Source organism: Alligator mississippiensis, chromosome 4 (genome assembly GCF_030867095.1).
Source record: "Alligator mississippiensis isolate rAllMis1 chromosome 4, rAllMis1, whole genome shotgun sequence".
NCBI lineage: Eukaryota > Metazoa > Chordata > Crocodylia > Alligatoridae > Alligator > Alligator mississippiensis.
In genome coordinates this window covers 114,661,858-114,679,635 of record NC_081827.1, presented here as the reverse complement: position 1 = coordinate 114,679,635, position 17,778 = coordinate 114,661,858, and the positions used below count along the sequence as shown (strand labels likewise).

The 17,778-nt window shown below is 41.2% G+C and overlaps 1 protein-coding gene across 6 annotated transcripts in view; it reads right to left on the bottom strand.

Annotated features, from left to right (window-relative positions):
* Nucleotides 1-3,606: 3,606 nt before the first annotated feature.
* The window catches only part of CAPRIN2 (caprin family member 2), a 72,348-nt gene continuing 58,176 nt past the window's right edge, over nt 3,607-17,778 (bottom strand). For 4 of the 6 annotated variants that reach the window (XM_019489587.2, XM_019489590.2, XM_059726485.1 and 1 more), the window contains 2 exons: nt 12,887-12,953; nt 10,194-11,138 (listed from right to left, as the gene is read on the bottom strand). In XM_019489587.2, the coding sequence (XP_019345132.2) occupies nt 10,570-11,138; nt 12,887-12,953 (636 nt within the window). In that variant the 3' untranslated portion in view covers nt 10,194-10,569. Of the gene's footprint in view, nt 4,246-10,193; nt 11,139-12,886; nt 12,954-17,778 lie in introns of those variants that run through there. The other 2 variants (XM_019489592.2, XM_019489589.2) reach the window with 2 other exon arrangements.

Below are 17,778 nucleotides of genomic sequence, written 5' to 3'. Positions count from 1 at the left end.
GCATTTATTAGAATGGTAATGAGTAATTTAATTTGTAACAAGCTAGGTGCTTATGCCCAAATTGAAGTTATTTAAAAAAAAATTATAAAAACTTTAGAACAGTATTAGTGTGGTAACACATTATTGAAGACTGAACAGTTATATAGGATAAGAACCATAAAAGCCATTTTTAAAAATAATGTAGTTATGCTAGGTAGGCCACATGCTAACTATTCAAGCTCCATCTTCTTTTTCTTATCAGTTTCAATTACTTTATCTCAATCAAATTAATCAGCACCTCCCTTCCTTTAAAGTATAACATTTTTCATCTGTCATTTTCTAATCTAAAATTGTAATACCTGGTCACCCACCACCCAGCAGTGGGGAATATTAGTCTAGTTCTGGGCTTTGAATGAAGGTTCCCTAAAATAGACGAAATTTCATTCTGCACATGCAGTAGCATGTGGAAGTGTTAAAGGATTTTCTGCTACTATGTAGAATGCAATACAACCCATTCCAACATGATGAAAGAGCAATTGCTGGAACTGTACTCTACATTGTTTTACAACTGAAAGGGCTGTTTCTTGCTTTATAAATATGCTCTCTGTGCCAGAATTAACTATTGCCAATTTAAAAAAAAATAGGAAAACAGCCAATGTAAATGCCCCAAATTGAATCAAAGGCCCTAGGACAGATGTTACATGTCATACTGTTTTAGTATGACAAAAAAATAAAAGGAAAAAAAACAGTATGAACCCTTGGAGGCTTTGTCTCATTAAGCAAGTGGCTGATCTGTCAGAAAAATGGTCCATCCATCATTAAAAAAAAAAAAAAGTTGCACCCACTGTTGCAGAAAGCCTTTCTGCAACAGAATTTTGTATACAGGTCTTAGTGTCCTAAAGTGCTTAGCTCTCCCTCTTCCCTGCCCCGTCCCTTCCCAGAGGAGAAAGAAGAGAGAACAGCTGGTTCTCTGGTATAACCCATCCAGCTGGCAAGCGGGACCATCAGCAAGTGCCACCAGCTGGCAACAGCTGTCTGAGTTCTCAGTGACAAAGACTGATCAGCCAGTCTCTGCTACCTAATCAGCCCTTGCCACCTCAATTGGCTTCAGCAGCCCCATCACTGCTGTTTCAGGGGCCAATTATAGTAGACAGAGATCCGATCATCTCTTGCCACTGCGGGCAGCTTGCAGGAAACCCTATTACCACAGCCCTCAAAGTAACAGTCCTTCCTTGGGGCCAGGGAAGCCAAGGACCAACCCCCATTGCCTCCAGGCTGGAGAGCATACCTTTGTGCCACACTTTTTATGACACTCCATTCTTCCTCCACTCCAGGTGGCTGTAGATGTATGGATGCTTCCATAACAAACTACTTGGCTAACACTACAATTTGTAGCACTAAAAAGTGTCTAATGCCAAAGTTGTCATTCAAAAGGTTCTGGCCCTAGAACAGGGGTATCTAAGTCCATCAGCCCCCTAGGCTGGATCTGGACCACAGGGCATCTTACAGGTCATACCCAGATGCAGACCCAGCAGCAGGAAGAGCAGCAGAACAGTGGGCAGCATGTATGTGCATATGCATGTAAACTAAACACAGCAATCACCCATGCCCAATGCTCACCATCAATGGGGTTCCATACACAGGAATTTGGCAGTAGGATCCACCCCTGAATTCCCACCCTGGGCTGAGTAAGGGTGACCTTCAGGCCATATCTGGCACCTGCCCTAGAAAAGTGAATCAAGATAGAAACAAATGCTTGATTTCTTTGTGATATTATGGTTGATTATATTTTTTTCTGCTTACAAACCTGAAGAGGAAAAATAAGTGGTTAGAAATTTGTTCTTGATGGTGTCTAAAAAAAATTCATTAAAATCAAGAACACCAGTTACGTAGGAATAATATCACTTCCTAACCAGCAGCTGACTGAAGTGCCTTGTTGCATGTCTCAAGATCTACCCATAGAGAATAAAATGGCTTACTCAATATGGATGCAACTGAGTGCCATACTATGTGATGCCACGATGTGGCTGCTGGTACTTGCTTGTTCTTGAAAACTAGATGTTTTTCCCTTTGACAAAATGGTGCAGCTCTTCGTTAGCGATACTGAAGATCCAATATGGGTAATATAGGTGTGCAATCATCTATCACTAAAGCACAAGAAGCTTTATGACCTTTTCTGCCAGTCGCAACTGAAATGATCTACTCGAGATTTAATTCTCCCCCCTTTCTTTGTTCCTCCTCCTCTGCCCTACCCCCAAAAGCCACCAATATGTTGGGCTGTGTGGGGATGTTCAATTGTGTATGCCCCCACCTCACCGAGCAACAAAAGTAGACCTTGCTTCACTTCCATTGTCACTCAAATCTCCATCAAAAGATTGGCAGTGGCATCATAAAGTACAGAAAATTAAATTTGAAATGCCAAGCTAACAACATTTTGATGCAGACCAGGTCTCTTTGAGATCTAACACTAGCTGGATGCCTATCACAAGGGTGCAGTATTCCATTTTAGTTGTATGTCTCATAACCCAGACCACAAGTTGCACTTAACATTAAACAGTTTTTCCATATTCATTTGTAAGAAGAAAATTCTGTAAGTGAGATTTAGGCTTTCCAACTCCCCCCAAAATAAACTGCTCTCTCATATACTGGAATATAAGTTAGCCTAAAATCTCTCTATTCTACTAAACAGTATCTATTTAGTTCTAATTACTAGTGCATCAGAATATTACAATCAAGTATTCAGATATACTGACTCCTTCCCCCCAGAATCACATGGAAGCAGCAGCAGAAGCAGACTGGTTCATTCCTGTGTACATGTGGGTGCTTTCCTTTGCACTGCTGAATAGAGCTGCCTGCTACTGGGGCAAGTAAACAGAACCCACAGTACAGAGAAGCTCCTTTAAACTCCACATGGCAAGATAGTAGAAGAGGACAGCAGAATGAAAGAGCTCACAGAAGAGAAGAATAAGGCATGCCTGCCTCTAAACATGATACTGCAATTATAAGTGTGTGTACACAAGGTTGTGTGGACCCTTGCTCTTGGAGCTCTCATTTCTGTCCCTGCTAACAGAAGGCAGCATAATTTAATTAAAAAAAAAAAAAGACTAAACCAAAATGTTCAAGTGTAGGCAGTGCTTGCAGAAGCAGCTGACCAGCTTGCCAGTTCACTTGTTCTTAACATTATGGACATATTTGGAACTGGTTCCTTGTGGCATCTGAGCTCCTTTCAGTAGTGCATTAAAGCAATAACACAAAGCTGTGTAAACCCCCCCCCCCCCCCAAAAAAAAAAAAACAAAAAAAACAGACAATGGGCAACCATGCTCATTACAATAGCTTACTGGAAGTGAAGGTAGTAGTTACATTTCTATGCATTAGATATAATTTTTCATCACTTAAAAATGAAAGTTCTGCAAGTATTTGAGATTAGGCATGCAGAACCATGAAGTACTTCTTGAAAATTTAGGATGATGCAACTATAACACAGCTCTACTTCCTCAGCTACTAAGTAACATTTTCAACATTACACATGTTCAAACTCTTTTAACCTTAGAAGCCTTTATCTAAAATTCACAACTACTTTTGAATATAGCATAGCAGTTACTGAAAATAAGGTAATGTAATAGAAGTTTGAAATGGAAAATTTTAATAGCACTTTTTGCCCATTTGTACCATTGTAAAAGCTTTGCTTAGAGCTGCCCATTTATCAAGTTTGAGTAAATTCTAGAGAAATTAGTACTTTGATATTTGCAGGCTACAGAATGCTAAAAGAACTTCAGACAGCAGCTATGAAACTTATGGGCTGTTTAATATGCCTATCTATAGTTGAAACAAGTATCCAAAAAGTTATTCACACATCTACATGGAAAGATCTGATCTAGTCACTGTACAGTAATAGACCAGACTGCCTCCCAGTAGCATAGTAAGTGTATTTCTTGTCCCTTGATAGAGACTCCAAAGTTCTGCCCCACCCAGGGGGTAAACTATGGGATCTGTCATTTAGCCTCTGGACTAGCAAGACAAATTTGCAGAAGGTAGTTAAGCTTTGCTTGTAGTCAAAATGCTGATGTAGTCTTATCCACTGATCATTCTGTTAAAGCAGCTGTAGTTGTTCTGTGTTGAAAAGTAAATAGTTGCAGCCGACAGGTCGTAAGGACGAGAGCACCACAGTAGTACCTCAGCAGAGTTGGACGGGGATTTTTTTACCAAATGAAAAAGGTCAGCTATAAAACTGATCACTCATACCCTCTGCCTCACATTTGCATGGCCTGAAAGAAAGAGAAGAGTCTTGAGTCAATTTGTTTTCCAAAGGCTGGCAGTATAGTAAACTCAAGTTTACTCATTTCATGAATAATATTGCAAGTTAAAAGAAACTTAGAACAATATTCATTCAACATGGAGGCAGAACCAGATGCTAACTGCCTTACCTTGCAGGGCAGAGGATAGGTCTCCAGGAGCCTCCCGCAATTAGCGAAGATGGACAGTTTAAACACATATAGTATCCAGTAAAGTATTGAAACAGTGTAACACCCTATGAAACTTAATCTAAAAATCTGAACGGGAGCTTTGCATAAACCTAGACACATTAGCAGTGTAGTAATTCAAGATAACCACCATGAGTAAAGAGCTGGAGAGGGGGGAGGGGGTACATTTTTAAGTATGTGAAAGTAAAGAGTAACCCTATACCACACCGAGTGCTTAAACATTTTAAAGTCACAAAAAACTTACCTATTAAAATGCCTTCCAAAACAATGGCTACGGATTCAAGTCTCGAATTAGACTTTAGATATTCAAGTAAGTTAAAGTTAAGTTCAGTAGATGATCATTTGTATATTACCTGAAGCACTTTGGATAACTTGCCACCAATGTAGCTAGTTGGGGTGCAAGAGGAGAAAAAAACCCCAGAACACAGACTCCCTTTAAAAAACATGAAGGTACATTAATTTGTAAGCAACAAAGTCTCTGTAGTTTGAGCATTTAGGGCAGCCACTTTACTCCAAAAGTCAAGAGTAATGTTCCTCACTTTTGGAGGACTGTCAGACATGTGCAATGCTGGGTTCTGTCTGGCATACTAGCTTCAACTATACCTGCCCCGGAGAACTTTAATTAAAGTTTAAAAGTAACAAAAAAGTTCAAATGCATATGATACATAATTGGAAGCAACAAGGCTCCAACAGCTTGATGAGTTTACTCCTGCAGATTGATTCCAAGTTGGAAGACACTAGGAACTGGATGACTTAATTTACATTAGTGCTGTCACTTGAAAAATTTGCTATGGCATGCATTTGCTGGCAGATATCCCAGGCCAGTATGAACAAGACTATTCATATCTGAAATCTGTGGTTTTTCAAATTTCTTACATCTTTATGGCTTTCACTAAAGCCACATAACTTTAGGAGGCATTTATTTTAAGAACTAGTGTCAAACAAGTTCAACAGCCAAAATTGCACTAGTGTTCATACTAGTCAAGTTGCTAAGCTTCATGAATTGAGCTTTTTAGAACCATTCACAATTACTTAATTTTGTATTGGCCAATATTGAAGAGAATATCAACTAGTGTTTTTCAGTATATTTAAGCTTTCTGATGGATGAGCGCTGAACCGTTCCTTGGCATAGCCATTAACCTTTGTAGTCTATTTGACCATGCTCTTTTTTTCCCCCTTAATAGATTACGTATTGCAAATGAGAGAAATGGGGGGGGCAATCTGTTTAAGCCCTCCATATAGCCTACAAACATTTGGGAGTTTGCTCACTCACTACTATAGATACTAGTTAGAAAAATCTGAAATTAGCAAATGGAAGGCATTTGGGAACATAGGAGTTGCATTAAAAAACAAGTCATGCTTCGGCAAGTTAAACATCTACTACTAGACATGTCCACTGATTTCTATAACTTTGCAATGTTTGGGAGTAACGGAATGCAAGCTGCACTTAAAGCTAAAGACTCTGCAAGAAATAAGCATAGGACCAGGAAAAGTGCATAAGATTAAGTTGTCAAGACTATGGTTGGGGCACGGAGAAGAATTTAAGAAGCATAGAGCAAAGAAATATGAACCTTATGAAGTCAAACTAAGTCTCCCAGGGACAAACAGTGGTTAGCTAGTAACCATTTCATACCAAGGACATAAGCCAAGTAGAAGAGCACCTGTTGCTCACTTTCAAATGGCAGCAAATGATTGGAATTAAATGGATTTTAGCCATGACAAAATTGCATCCCAGGTGAAAGAGGTGGAATATGCACAAGGGATTAGGAAGCAGTACTTTATAATCAAGGAATAAATGCTCAATCAATCACTGGTTTATTTAATTGCACAAACCAGAAGGGACTCAGTAGAATCAAGAATAGCTTTAGAGGCCTAGAAGAGTTACAAGTTAAAAACATATAGGCCTGCAAACATCTGGTGCTGTAGGCTGTGTTTATTTCTCTCTAAGCACAGAGATGCATTACATGATGCATTCTGGTTAGCAATATGCTGGCATAACAGATCTGCCCAAAACTCCAGGTGGGGGGGAGCACGAGGGGGCAGGAAGAATTTTGAATTTCCTAGCTGCCAGCAACCTACTACCCACTGGTAGGTTCCTGCCCAAATCTCAAAGGCTGGGTACACTGACAGAGTTGTTTGCACAATTAAATATGGGAATTAAGGCAAATCTGGATCTTGAACAAAATTAGGAGTTTCAAATGCCTTCATTCTATAGCATTAGGGAAATTTGCCAAGTCCCTGAACTACTAGCAAATTTCAAAGAGCCCTGGAAGACTGAAAAGGAGAAGAGGGAGGGGAAGGAAGCTTGGAATCCTAGAAAATTAGGGTTGGAAGGGACCTCAGGTTTAGTCCAATGTCTGCTCAAACCAGCACCAGCCTCAACCAACCCAGCTTTATCTAGTCAGGTCTTGAAAACCTCCAAGGATGAAGATTCCACAACCTCTAGGTAACCTGTTCCAGTGTTTTACTACCCTCCTAGCGAGAAAATTTTTCCTAATTATCAAACCTAAACTTCCCTTGCTGCAACTTGAGACCTTTGCTCTTTGTTCTGCCATCTGTCACCACTGAGAACAGCCTAGCTCCATCCTCTTTTGAGCCCACCTTCAGGTACTTGAAGGTGATTATTAAATCACCTCTGAATCTTCTCTTCTCTAGAAGAAATAGGGATGTGTAAAGCAGGCATATTTGATTCAGATTCAGCCCAATTTGGGGGATGGCAATTCAATTCGTTGATTCAGATCCAAGTCTGAAAATTTGATTACAATTCGGAGAATCAGCGATTTGGCCATAAACAGATTTATGTGTTTTTTCTACATACCTTGAGGTACCAGGCACAGCTCATGAACGCCGAGATGGTGGGGCAGATGGAGCATCCCACAGGAGAGCATGGGGGGGGGGGTCCCAGTACTTCCAGTGTCACCACTGAGCATGTGGGGGACCCCCCCACCCCAGCTTGGCAATTGGCCACAGGGAGACCCCCAGTACCCTTCCTAACCTAGGAGGCACCAGTCACTGAGCTGGAGGGGGGGGACCCCCTACGTGCTGCACAGTAGACCCAGAAGTGCTTCTGGTTCACTTCTGGGTCCACCAATAAGCACGCTGGGGACCACCCCCTCCACAGTCCCGTGGGATGCTCCATCCACCCCAGCATCTCAGCTTTGAGCTGCCTGGTACCTTGAGGTATACAGAAAAAACATGAAGCTATGTGCATGTCTGAATCATCGAATCTCTCCAAACTGAATCTGAAGCCTCCGAATAGATTCAGAGAGATTAATGGGTCTCTGATTCGGAGAGCTCGCCACTGAATCAGGCCAAATCTCCTCCGAATTGAAATTAGTGACCGAAGCTTCACCCAGCCCTACTAAATAAGCCCAGGTCCCCCAGCCTCCTCACCATTTTATTGCCCTCTGCTGGACTCTCTTCAAATTTGTCTACATCCTTTCTGTAGTGGGAGGACCAAAACTGGACACAGTACTCCAGATAGCTTCACCAGTGCTGAATAGAGGGGAATACTCACTTCCCTTGACCTACCAATGCAGTATACCATTATACCCAGTATACCATTAGCCTTCTTGGCAACTAGGGCATAGTGCTGGCTCAAATTCAGCTTATTGTCCACTGTAATGCCAAGGTCCTTTTCTGCAGAGCTGCTGCTTGGCCAGTTAGCCCCCAGCCTGTACTAGTGCATGGGCCTATTCCATCTTATGTGCAGGACTTTGCATTTGTCCTTGTTGAATCTCATGAGATTCCTTTTGGCCCAACCCTCCTATTTGTTTAGGACTCTCTGAATCCTAGCCCTACCCTCTAATATATCTTCTATTCCCCACAGCTTGGCATCATCTGCAAACTTGCTGAGGGGGCAGTACTCTATGCCATCTTCTAGGTCATTGATGAAGACCTTGAACAAAACTAGCCCCAGAACTGACCCCTGGGGCACTCCAACTAGACATTGAGCCATTGATTACTTCTGAGCCCAATCCTCAAGCCAGTTTTCTATCCAACTTACAGTCCATTCATCCAGCCCATACTGCCTGTGAGAATCATGTGGGAGACTGTATCTAAAGCCTTGCTTAAAAATCACGTCTGGCTGTCTCCCCACATCCAGAGCCAATCTCCTCATCATAGAAGGCAATCAAGGTTGGTCAGGCACAACTTGCCCCTGGTGAATCCATGCCAACTGTTCCTAAATCACATTTTTTCCTGTAAGTGCTTAGAAATTGATTCCTTGAGGATCTGTTGCACAATTTTTCCAGGGATTGAGATGAGGTTGACCAGTCTGTAGTTTCCTGGATCTTTCTTCTTCCCTTTCTTAAAGATGGGCACTATGTTTGCCTTTTTCCAATTATCTTGGACCTCTCCTGGTCACCATGAGTTTTCAAAGATGATGGTCAGTGCTTCTGCAATCACATCAGCCAACTCCCTCAGCACCCTTGGGTGCATCCCATCCAGCCCCATGGACTTATACATGGTCCAACTTCAAGTAGTCCACAACCTGTTCTTTCACCAAAATTTGCTTAATGAAACCAAATGAGAAATGCCCTTATTGGATCAAAAAACAAATCACAAAACAGCCCCAGGATCTTTATAGAACAGATGCCAGATAACTCATTGTTAAAAACAAAAGCCTAGCAGATTAGGGCAGAAAGGAAGGCAGGGTACCTTGGAGACTAGACTCATTCAGAAAGGCATAAGTTTAATTGATGACAGTCTACTTCAGATACTACAAAGTTAAGGTTCAAAACAATGTAGTTTGATATGGCTACTATAAACAAGCTGGGAAACAGAAGCAGCAGCAGCTTTACCCAAGATCTGTCGTATTCTGTGTTTTACTTCTACTATGGCTTACATAATATAGAAGCAGGGAATAGATGCATTTTTCTTATCATCAATTTATGTGGAGAATTATGCATCAAGCTGCATTTTAGCTAGGACCCAAAAAGTATATTGGCAAAAAAAAAAAAAAAAAAAAAAAAAAAAAAAAAAAAAAAAAGTATAGATAAGGCTGCTGTTATTACCACAGCTATCTTTACCAGTTTTTGCTGGAATTCTGTATTAAGAAGGAATTGACAGAACACTGAACTACAGAAAGTAATTTTACAAAAATGCATTTGTAGCACTATGTTCTATTGCCTTTTGATGCCCAACGCTGCAGTTCCTTCAGACACAGGCATTCACAGTCTGAAAGTTAGATAAGTAACTGATATGATAATAGTACCTTGTTTCATTTGTCTGGCCAAATTTAGAGGCTCAGTTATGTTTGAGGAAATACTGGCATGATATTTTGGAAGCTAGCAAGAACAAAAAGGCTAAACAACTAGTTTAGAATTTCAGAAGTTTTGAATTGTTTTCAGCTTTTAAAATCAGTTTGATATTCTGTCCAGTCAGTGGCAGTCATGCACACACTTAGATTAAAAATATGCAAAGCATTGTTTTGTACAACTGTTGATCTGCATTTAGAGGCAGGAGGCATTTCTTAGTTAAAAGATGTAAACTAACATGAATTGTAGTGCAAGGTTTGCATATAACAGGACTAACTCTTGAGAACAGACTGCTTCACTAGAAAACAAAACATGACCCAATGGTCTTAAAACAATTCACCCAGAGATTTGGAAAGTGATGGACTGACAACCACCTTCAAAGTAAGACTACATGCAGTATATGCTTCACACTGAGTTAGTAGACCAAGTTTTGAATATTTTTAAATCAATAAAGACAACTATCAAGATTAATACTAAAATGCATATTAACTTGTTTTATTGAGGCACAACAAGGCATTGTGAATAGCCCATACTTGAGGCAATCATATCAGTAGTGTAGTAAGCTGGACATTAATACAGTTTAGGGTAAGTAAGTGCAAACAATATACATTCACAGCTTTACTAGCAAGGCTACATCACAATTGATAAAGTGCCAAATTAGTGCTGATTCAGTAACCCAACTCCATGATTTCACCTTGCAAAGTAAGACCGCCACTTCCCAATAATGGAACCATGTATCTTCTATGAAGTCAGTATTAAGTGCAAAGCTAGTTTCCACCCCCCGCCCCCTTCCCATTCACCAAGGTGTTTGGAGCAGTTTTTTTTTTTTTTGTAAACATAACACTGGATTTTAGTCCTGATAAAGGAGGTATCCCGAGAAAGTAGAATATTTCCAGCTGCTTCCATAAATGGCTCCCCGATGCAGACGTAACCAGATCTGATCCCCCTGGAAGAGCTGTAGGACTGCATGGTTACTAGCTGTTTCATGGTCTGGGGCCCCATCATTTGCATATGCTGATACTAGGACCTCTTCATTCTTCATAAGGTTCACGTACAGTGGAACATTCACTGCCAACTTCAGCATGTGGAAGATGAATACATAGGTACCATTCACTGGACAATTGAACCTACCAAGCTGAATGTCAAATGTTTCTCCAAGGTTGTTCAGCAGAAGGTCAAATGCAATTGGCTGGTCTAGAGTTCCAGGGGCCAAATTAGATGTTCTAGCAGCAGAAAAGGCAACTCTCATCTGCTGAGGGAGGGGATAGACATGCACTGGTAGTATTGTGGCAGCTTGGCTTGTCACTGGCACATCGACAGGGGTGATGCTGCGGGAGTCTCCCTGCCCAGAGTCCCCACTGTTAAAGGTTTCATTGTCTCGCTCTGGACTGCTCACCTGAGAAGAATCACTCCATCCTGCTGTCAAAGATGATTAGCAATCATAAATTTTTAGAAGTGGGACAGAATATGATTACAACCTGCACTTCAAAAAAACCCCATCCATGCTAGTTTGCATTTTATATGCAGGTTTATTCAACATGGGTGTATTGCAGTTATTACAGACAAAGACAAATGTGAAAACAGCTTTATTCACTGTCAACACTATCTCATCTTACTAAAAAGAAGCTGAACAAGCATGAGTGACTTAATTAGTTTCAATGCTTACTATTGCTTACTCCACACCCTAAAGGATTTGGCAGCAGCTGTCAATACTTAGGTGTAATATTTGCCAACTACTGCATACCACCTCTGAGTTTTTCAGAGTCATCAGTGTTTAAAGACTTGGAGCTGAGCTGATTGATGAGAAACAAGCAAGAGTCAAGCACAAGATAAGCTTTCAGAAGGAGCTATAATGTTAAAGTTACATCACTACTGCACTTACTCTGAAACACTAGGTCCTGCCTGATAGTACCTCACTCACTAGAGTGACCCAAGTACTGCGGTCATAAGAATTTTACATGTCTAAACCTAAAGGTAAGTAATTTATACAAGTTCTTTTTATAATGATATATAGAAGTTTATAACTAATTATTCACTCAAGTGAAATTCAGGAAGATAGTTTGATAAATCATAGCATTCTGCTGAACTATGGTGGCATAATAGCATCAATATAAAAATCACCTTAAAAAAAAAACCACAACAACAACTTTCAAGGCCAATTTTGTTTTTCTATAAAAGAAACACTAATTGTCTATTTAGCACAGAGAAGCAGGTTATCAAAGTATCAGCTTCTTTAAACAGTAACTGAACAAGTACATGGTCTCAATCCTCAGCTAAAGAGTGGCAATTGTTTCATAGTCCTGCATTTTACCTGATTGTAGCAAGTTCCTTTCCCTCAGTTCTCATCTGAAACTTAAGGCACAAGAACCTCAAGTGATTTCATCAACAAATCCTTAGACAGGCTGCTGAATGATAATTAACCACCTTTCATATATACAATTTTACTCTTCACAACAGAAAAAAAATTGTATTATGCTTTGAACAGTCATTAAGTCTCACTTCGATTCCCCCTCGCTCGGGAGCAGATGCCAGCTCCCATCCTGAACCGAAGCATGATTATTCTTTGATTGCTACAATGCATTCTACACTATTTTTTCCTCCAAAAGATAAGTATTTCAGATTCAATAAGGTTGTTTTAGAATCCATCTGTTCAGCTTTTGTACTCAAGCCTCTAAATTTAAAAACGTTACAGCATCCGAGTCTTCAGTGCGGAGTTACAGCACATCAATTTCCTACATAAATGGCATTCTGTGTTTATTTCTGGAATCAATTTTGACAGATTACCCAAAGACATGGGCTGAAAAAGAAGTGGTACTATGATACAGAATTGGCACCTTGAATAATTCATGTTGATTTACTGGAGAAATTGTTTTGTTCTGAGCAGAACTGGAGGTTAGTGGAAAATTAGAGTTCTCACTATTAACTGCCTTCCTACACAGACTCAATATTGCAGCAGTTTAATGACCAAGGAGGACACCCTAGCCTGATATTCCAGAAACTCACTCTTCTTTACTTGCAAAAATCAAATTGGTCGCTAGGACATTTATTTTACTGAGTTTTTTTGTTTTTTGGGTTTTTTGTTTTTTTAAAAACAGAGTCACCATTCTAGGTGCAATTATATACTCAGTCTTACTCCACAATTGTGGGGGGGGAACTAATAGCCTTACCTCTTGAGTTTGCCCGAGGACCACTAATTATCCCTCCTCGTTTATAGCATTGCTGGTAATTGATATCCTAGAATGAATAAAAAAAAGTATTAGAGATTAGCTCCCAAATACCCATTAGTACCCATAGACCTATCTATTTACACACACTATTTTTAAGCACAGGTAATCTGCACTTGAAAATAGTTCAGAATCAGTAGGTGCTTATAAATTAATTTGATAGTGCAGAATGCATGTCCATGGGCCTCTCTCTAGAACAATAACTTTCAGCCAGCATGCCACAGAGCCCTAGGCTGCTAGGCAGTCTTAGGTTTGTACACCTAACTGTGCTGATTTCACAAGGAAAGCCCAGAGATTTCAAAAAGGAATCCACAGCGTTAAAAACATGAACTTGCTGGTCTCTGACAAAGCAAGTCACACCTATTCTATCAATTTTCTATAGTAAAAACACACACCCTTAAGAGCTAGCATTTTCCAAGGAGTACCTCAACTTTTTTTTTTTTTTTTTTAGATTTGAGAACTAATGCTCTAGGCAGTAGAAAAACAATTTAGAAGACTGGCTGTAGTTTAGTGAATAGAAAAAAAAACCTGACAAGTTGTTCTTGTATGGGATCATAGGAAGATCTGCCCAGAACCTGTTCCTCAACTATCACACACCTTCAGATCATTCCACTCCAGGGTTCTAGTTTGAAAATTTTAGCCTGAACACCCCAACAATTAATGTGTAATCACATCTGATGCAACCAAGTCCCAAAAAGGCAGATTTTAAGAAGTCAGCGTTCAGTTGCACATGAAGAATTCGAACTTGCAGTCAAAGGACAATATGTTCCAGAGAAACATCAACCATTGCTTCAGCTCACATTTAATCAAATATAAAAAGGTAATGAAGCAGGAACATGGCAGTCTGTTGGACTGTCATGACTACAAAATTCCTTAGTAGCTATGTTATATATAGCTGGGAAGGCAGAATTAGGGAATACAGTACTAAGACGTAGGCATACCTCCCTGTAACACAAGAAGTAAATATGTTAAATCTATAAGCTTGATTCATCTTGAATTTTAGTTTGCTCTCCTTTAAGAGAGTTTGCAGTCCTTCAACCATGCCAAAAGGATGCTAATGTTCAGGAAAATAGCAAAACAGGAAAACAATGCAGTGTGGATTAAATAATACCCCAGGCATAGGGCACAGAATAAAGACCTGTTGTAAATTAATAGCGATTTGGATGCAAGGAGAGTTCCTTTCCTTCTTCTAAGTTAGCACTGGCCTGAACATCCCTGGTTTCTGTTACCAGACATTAGTTGCTCAGATCTAGGCTACCCTCAGGTTGGAAAAAAACAAAAGCACTACACACCCAACCTACAAGATGACAAAAATGATTATTTTTTAAAATATACACTAATACTAGAAATCTGAGCAAGAGTTCCTAAATCCTCAATAGAAACAAATATGGTTGGCAGTCTCACCATGTTCCAACTCCTGTGACACAGGTCAGTCCCTGGTTTTAAGCCATTTATGGACAGTAGGTAAGATCCAAGTATGGGAGTGTGACATTCTACATAAGTGCTTTAGAGTTCCAATTATGCAGATATTCAAGTGACATATTTCCATTCAACCAATTCAGTACACAATGATTACTCAGAAAATTAGGGTTGGAAGGGACCTCGGGAGGTCATCTAGTTCAGCCCCCTGCTCAAAGCACAACCACCCCCAACAGGATCCCACTCAAAGCTTTACCTAGCCTGGTCTTAATTAAAAGCTTCAAAGGATGGAGATCTTACAGCTTCTCTGGGTAGCTTTTTCTGGTGCTTTACTACTGTCCTCATGAGAAAGTTCTTCCTAATGTCTAACCTGAACTTCCACTGCTGCAACTTAACAACAGAGCAAGGAGCAATGATCTCATCTGCCACCACTGATAACAATCTACAACAATCCTCTTTGGAATTGCCTTTCAGGTAGTTGAAGGCTGCTATTAAATCCCACCACAGTCTTCTCTTCTCTGACTAAAGCCCAGTTCCCTCAGCCTCTCCTCATGAGTTATGTGCCCCAGCCCCCTAAGAATTTTTGTTGCCTTCCACTGGACTCTCCAATTTGTTCACACCCTTTCTGTTGTGGGGGGCCCAGAACTGAACACAGTATACCAGATGTGGCCTCACCAGTGCTGAATAGAGGGGAAGAAACACTTCCCTTAATCTGCTGGCAATAATCCTACTAATGCAGCCCAGTATGCTATTAGCCTTTTTCACAAGGACATACTGTTGGCTCATTCAGTTTGTGGCAGACCAGTAAGGGTGCTCCTGCATTAAGCCACCCGCCTCCTGCACCCAACCACCTTCCAAAGCTCCAAGTGCCTCCCTGGAGGCGCCTCATGTCCTGCCAACCCCATTTCTGAAGCATACCCGCTAGCCTGGGTGTAACACCGCCACCACCCAGAGTCTGGATTGATCTTGGAACAGTGCCCCGTGGAAACAGGCCTAGTAGTCTTTGAGGGTACTTGACCCACTATAAGAACTTGGGGTGCTTCCCCTCAGTCTGAAGCACACATAGTGGTCTCTTTTAGTCAACCAAACCAAGGAGACCCCGAAGCATACTCTAGACCCTCTCCCAATAAGTCTCCCATGCTAGGTACAGAGGAAAACTTTATTCGTTACAAGGAGTATGTTTGGAATAGGGTACAGAGTAGAGTAATATCAAAGAAATCCCTTAGAGCAACTAGTGGCATGGTAGTCTTTGATTACACATCTGTGTTACTGCAAGCTATACATTTAGTTAGATCTCAAGCAGCTTAGTCATAAGTATCATCCAGAGGCAAGTAGAAATTTCCTCTGGAAGCAAGCAGTTCATTGACCATGAGTTTTAAGAGAGAACAAGGTACAGATGGTCCAGCTTCTCTGACAGGTTTCATCATGGCTACTGTCCCTCCCCCTGGACAGTCCTTAACTTATATAGACGTTATGACCCCATTTACCTGATCCAAGGCCAGCAACTGTTGGCTGCTAGCCAATCAATTTGAAATGCATCACTGGTTGCTGGGTAGATTGGCAGGGTTTCTAGCCCCTACCCGGTCATGATAACATTGCTTAGAACAATAGGGAGTCTAAGCCCCCCACCCAGGTATGTGGGGCAGTCACATAGGCAGAGAGAGCAGGTTTCCCCTGCTCACTCTGGAATGTATCCAACTCAGGGTTACCTGAAGCCGATGAGGCTAGAAGCACCTTCAGTGACCATGGTAACCAAACTGTCAGATAGCAAAGTTTGGGGAAGAGACAGAAATGGCATTCTGCCACAATGCTTACTGTCCACCAGAATTTCTAGGTACTTTTCTGCAGAGCTCCTGCTTAGCCAGTCTGTTCCCTAGTCTGTACTGGTGCATGGGACTGTTCTAAGTGCAGGACTTTAAGGCTCAGTAAGGGCAAGTAAAGAGTTTTTCTGTCCAATCCTCCAGTTTGGATAGCTCTCTCCGAATCTTAGACTTAACCTCCAGTGTATCTACTACTCCCATCAAAACTTGGTGTCCATCTGAAAACTTGCCAAGGGTGCACCTCCATCCCACTGATGAAGCTATTGAACAAAACCGGCGCCAGGACCAACCCTTGGGGCACTCTATTTGAGGCCAGCTGCCAACTAGACAGCAAGCCAATGTTCACTACCCTTTCAGCCTGATGACCCAGCTAGTTTTCTATTCACCTGAGAGTGCATTCATGCAATCCATACTTTCTTAGCTGGCTTGCAAAAACATCATTGGAAACCATATCAAGCCTTGCTAAAGTCAAAGTGTAATAGTGTCCACTGCTTGCCCCACATCCCAAGTCAGTCACCTCATCACAGAAGGCAATCAGGTTAATCAGGCATGACTTGCCCTTGATGAACCCATGCTGGCTGTTCCTAAATCACCTTCTCCAAGTGCTTAGAAATGGATTATTTGAAGACCTACTCCATATATTTTTCTAGGCATTGAGGTGAGGCCGATTGATCAATAGTGCCATGAATCCTCCTCCCCTTTAAGCTGAGCACTCTAGTCTCTCCTTTTCCAACCATCCAGGACATCTCCTGATTTCCACAGTTTTCAGAGGTAATGGCCAGTGATTCTGCAATCACAATAGCCAGCCCCCTCAGCACCTTTGGGTGCATCATGTCCAGCCCCATGGACTTGAATATGTCCAGCTTTTCTAAATGGTCCTTAACCTGTTCTTTCATCACTGTTGGATACTCACCTCCTCCCCAAGCTGTGCTGCCAGGTTCCATAGCCTAGGAGCTAACCTTGCCTGCAAGGACCGAGGTAAAAAAAAAAAAAAAAAGGTACAGAGTACATTAGCCTTTCCGCACCCTCTGCCTCTAGGTTGTCTTCCCCATTTAGTAAGGGACCCACACTTTCCCGATTTTCTTCTTGTTACTGACAATTGTAGAAACCCTTCTCATTAACCTTCACATCCCTTGCTGGCTGCAACTTGAATTGTACTTTGGCCTTCTTGATTTCACCCCTGCATGCCCGAATAATCATTTACAAGAAGTGTAAGCTTAGAGCTTCCTTTTTGTGTTTTAGCTCACTAAAATGTTCCTTGGTAAAGCCAAGCTGGTCTTCTGCTACCTTTCCTAATCTTCCTGCATGTCAGGATAGTTTGTTCCTGTACCCCAAGTAAGGTTTCTTTAAAATAAAAACTAGGTCTCCTGGACTCCTTTCCCCCTCAGACTGGCCTTCCAGGTGATCTTGCCTATCAGTTCCCTAAACGCATCAAAGTCTGCTTTTCTTAAGTCCAGGGTCCTTATTCTGCTGTTCTTCTTTCTTCAGGATCCTGAACTCAATCTTTCATAGCTGCTGCTGTCCAAGTTGCCATCTGCTAGCTATTTGAAGAACACCTCATTCACCTCACTCTCCTGGTTTGCTGGGCTATAGCAG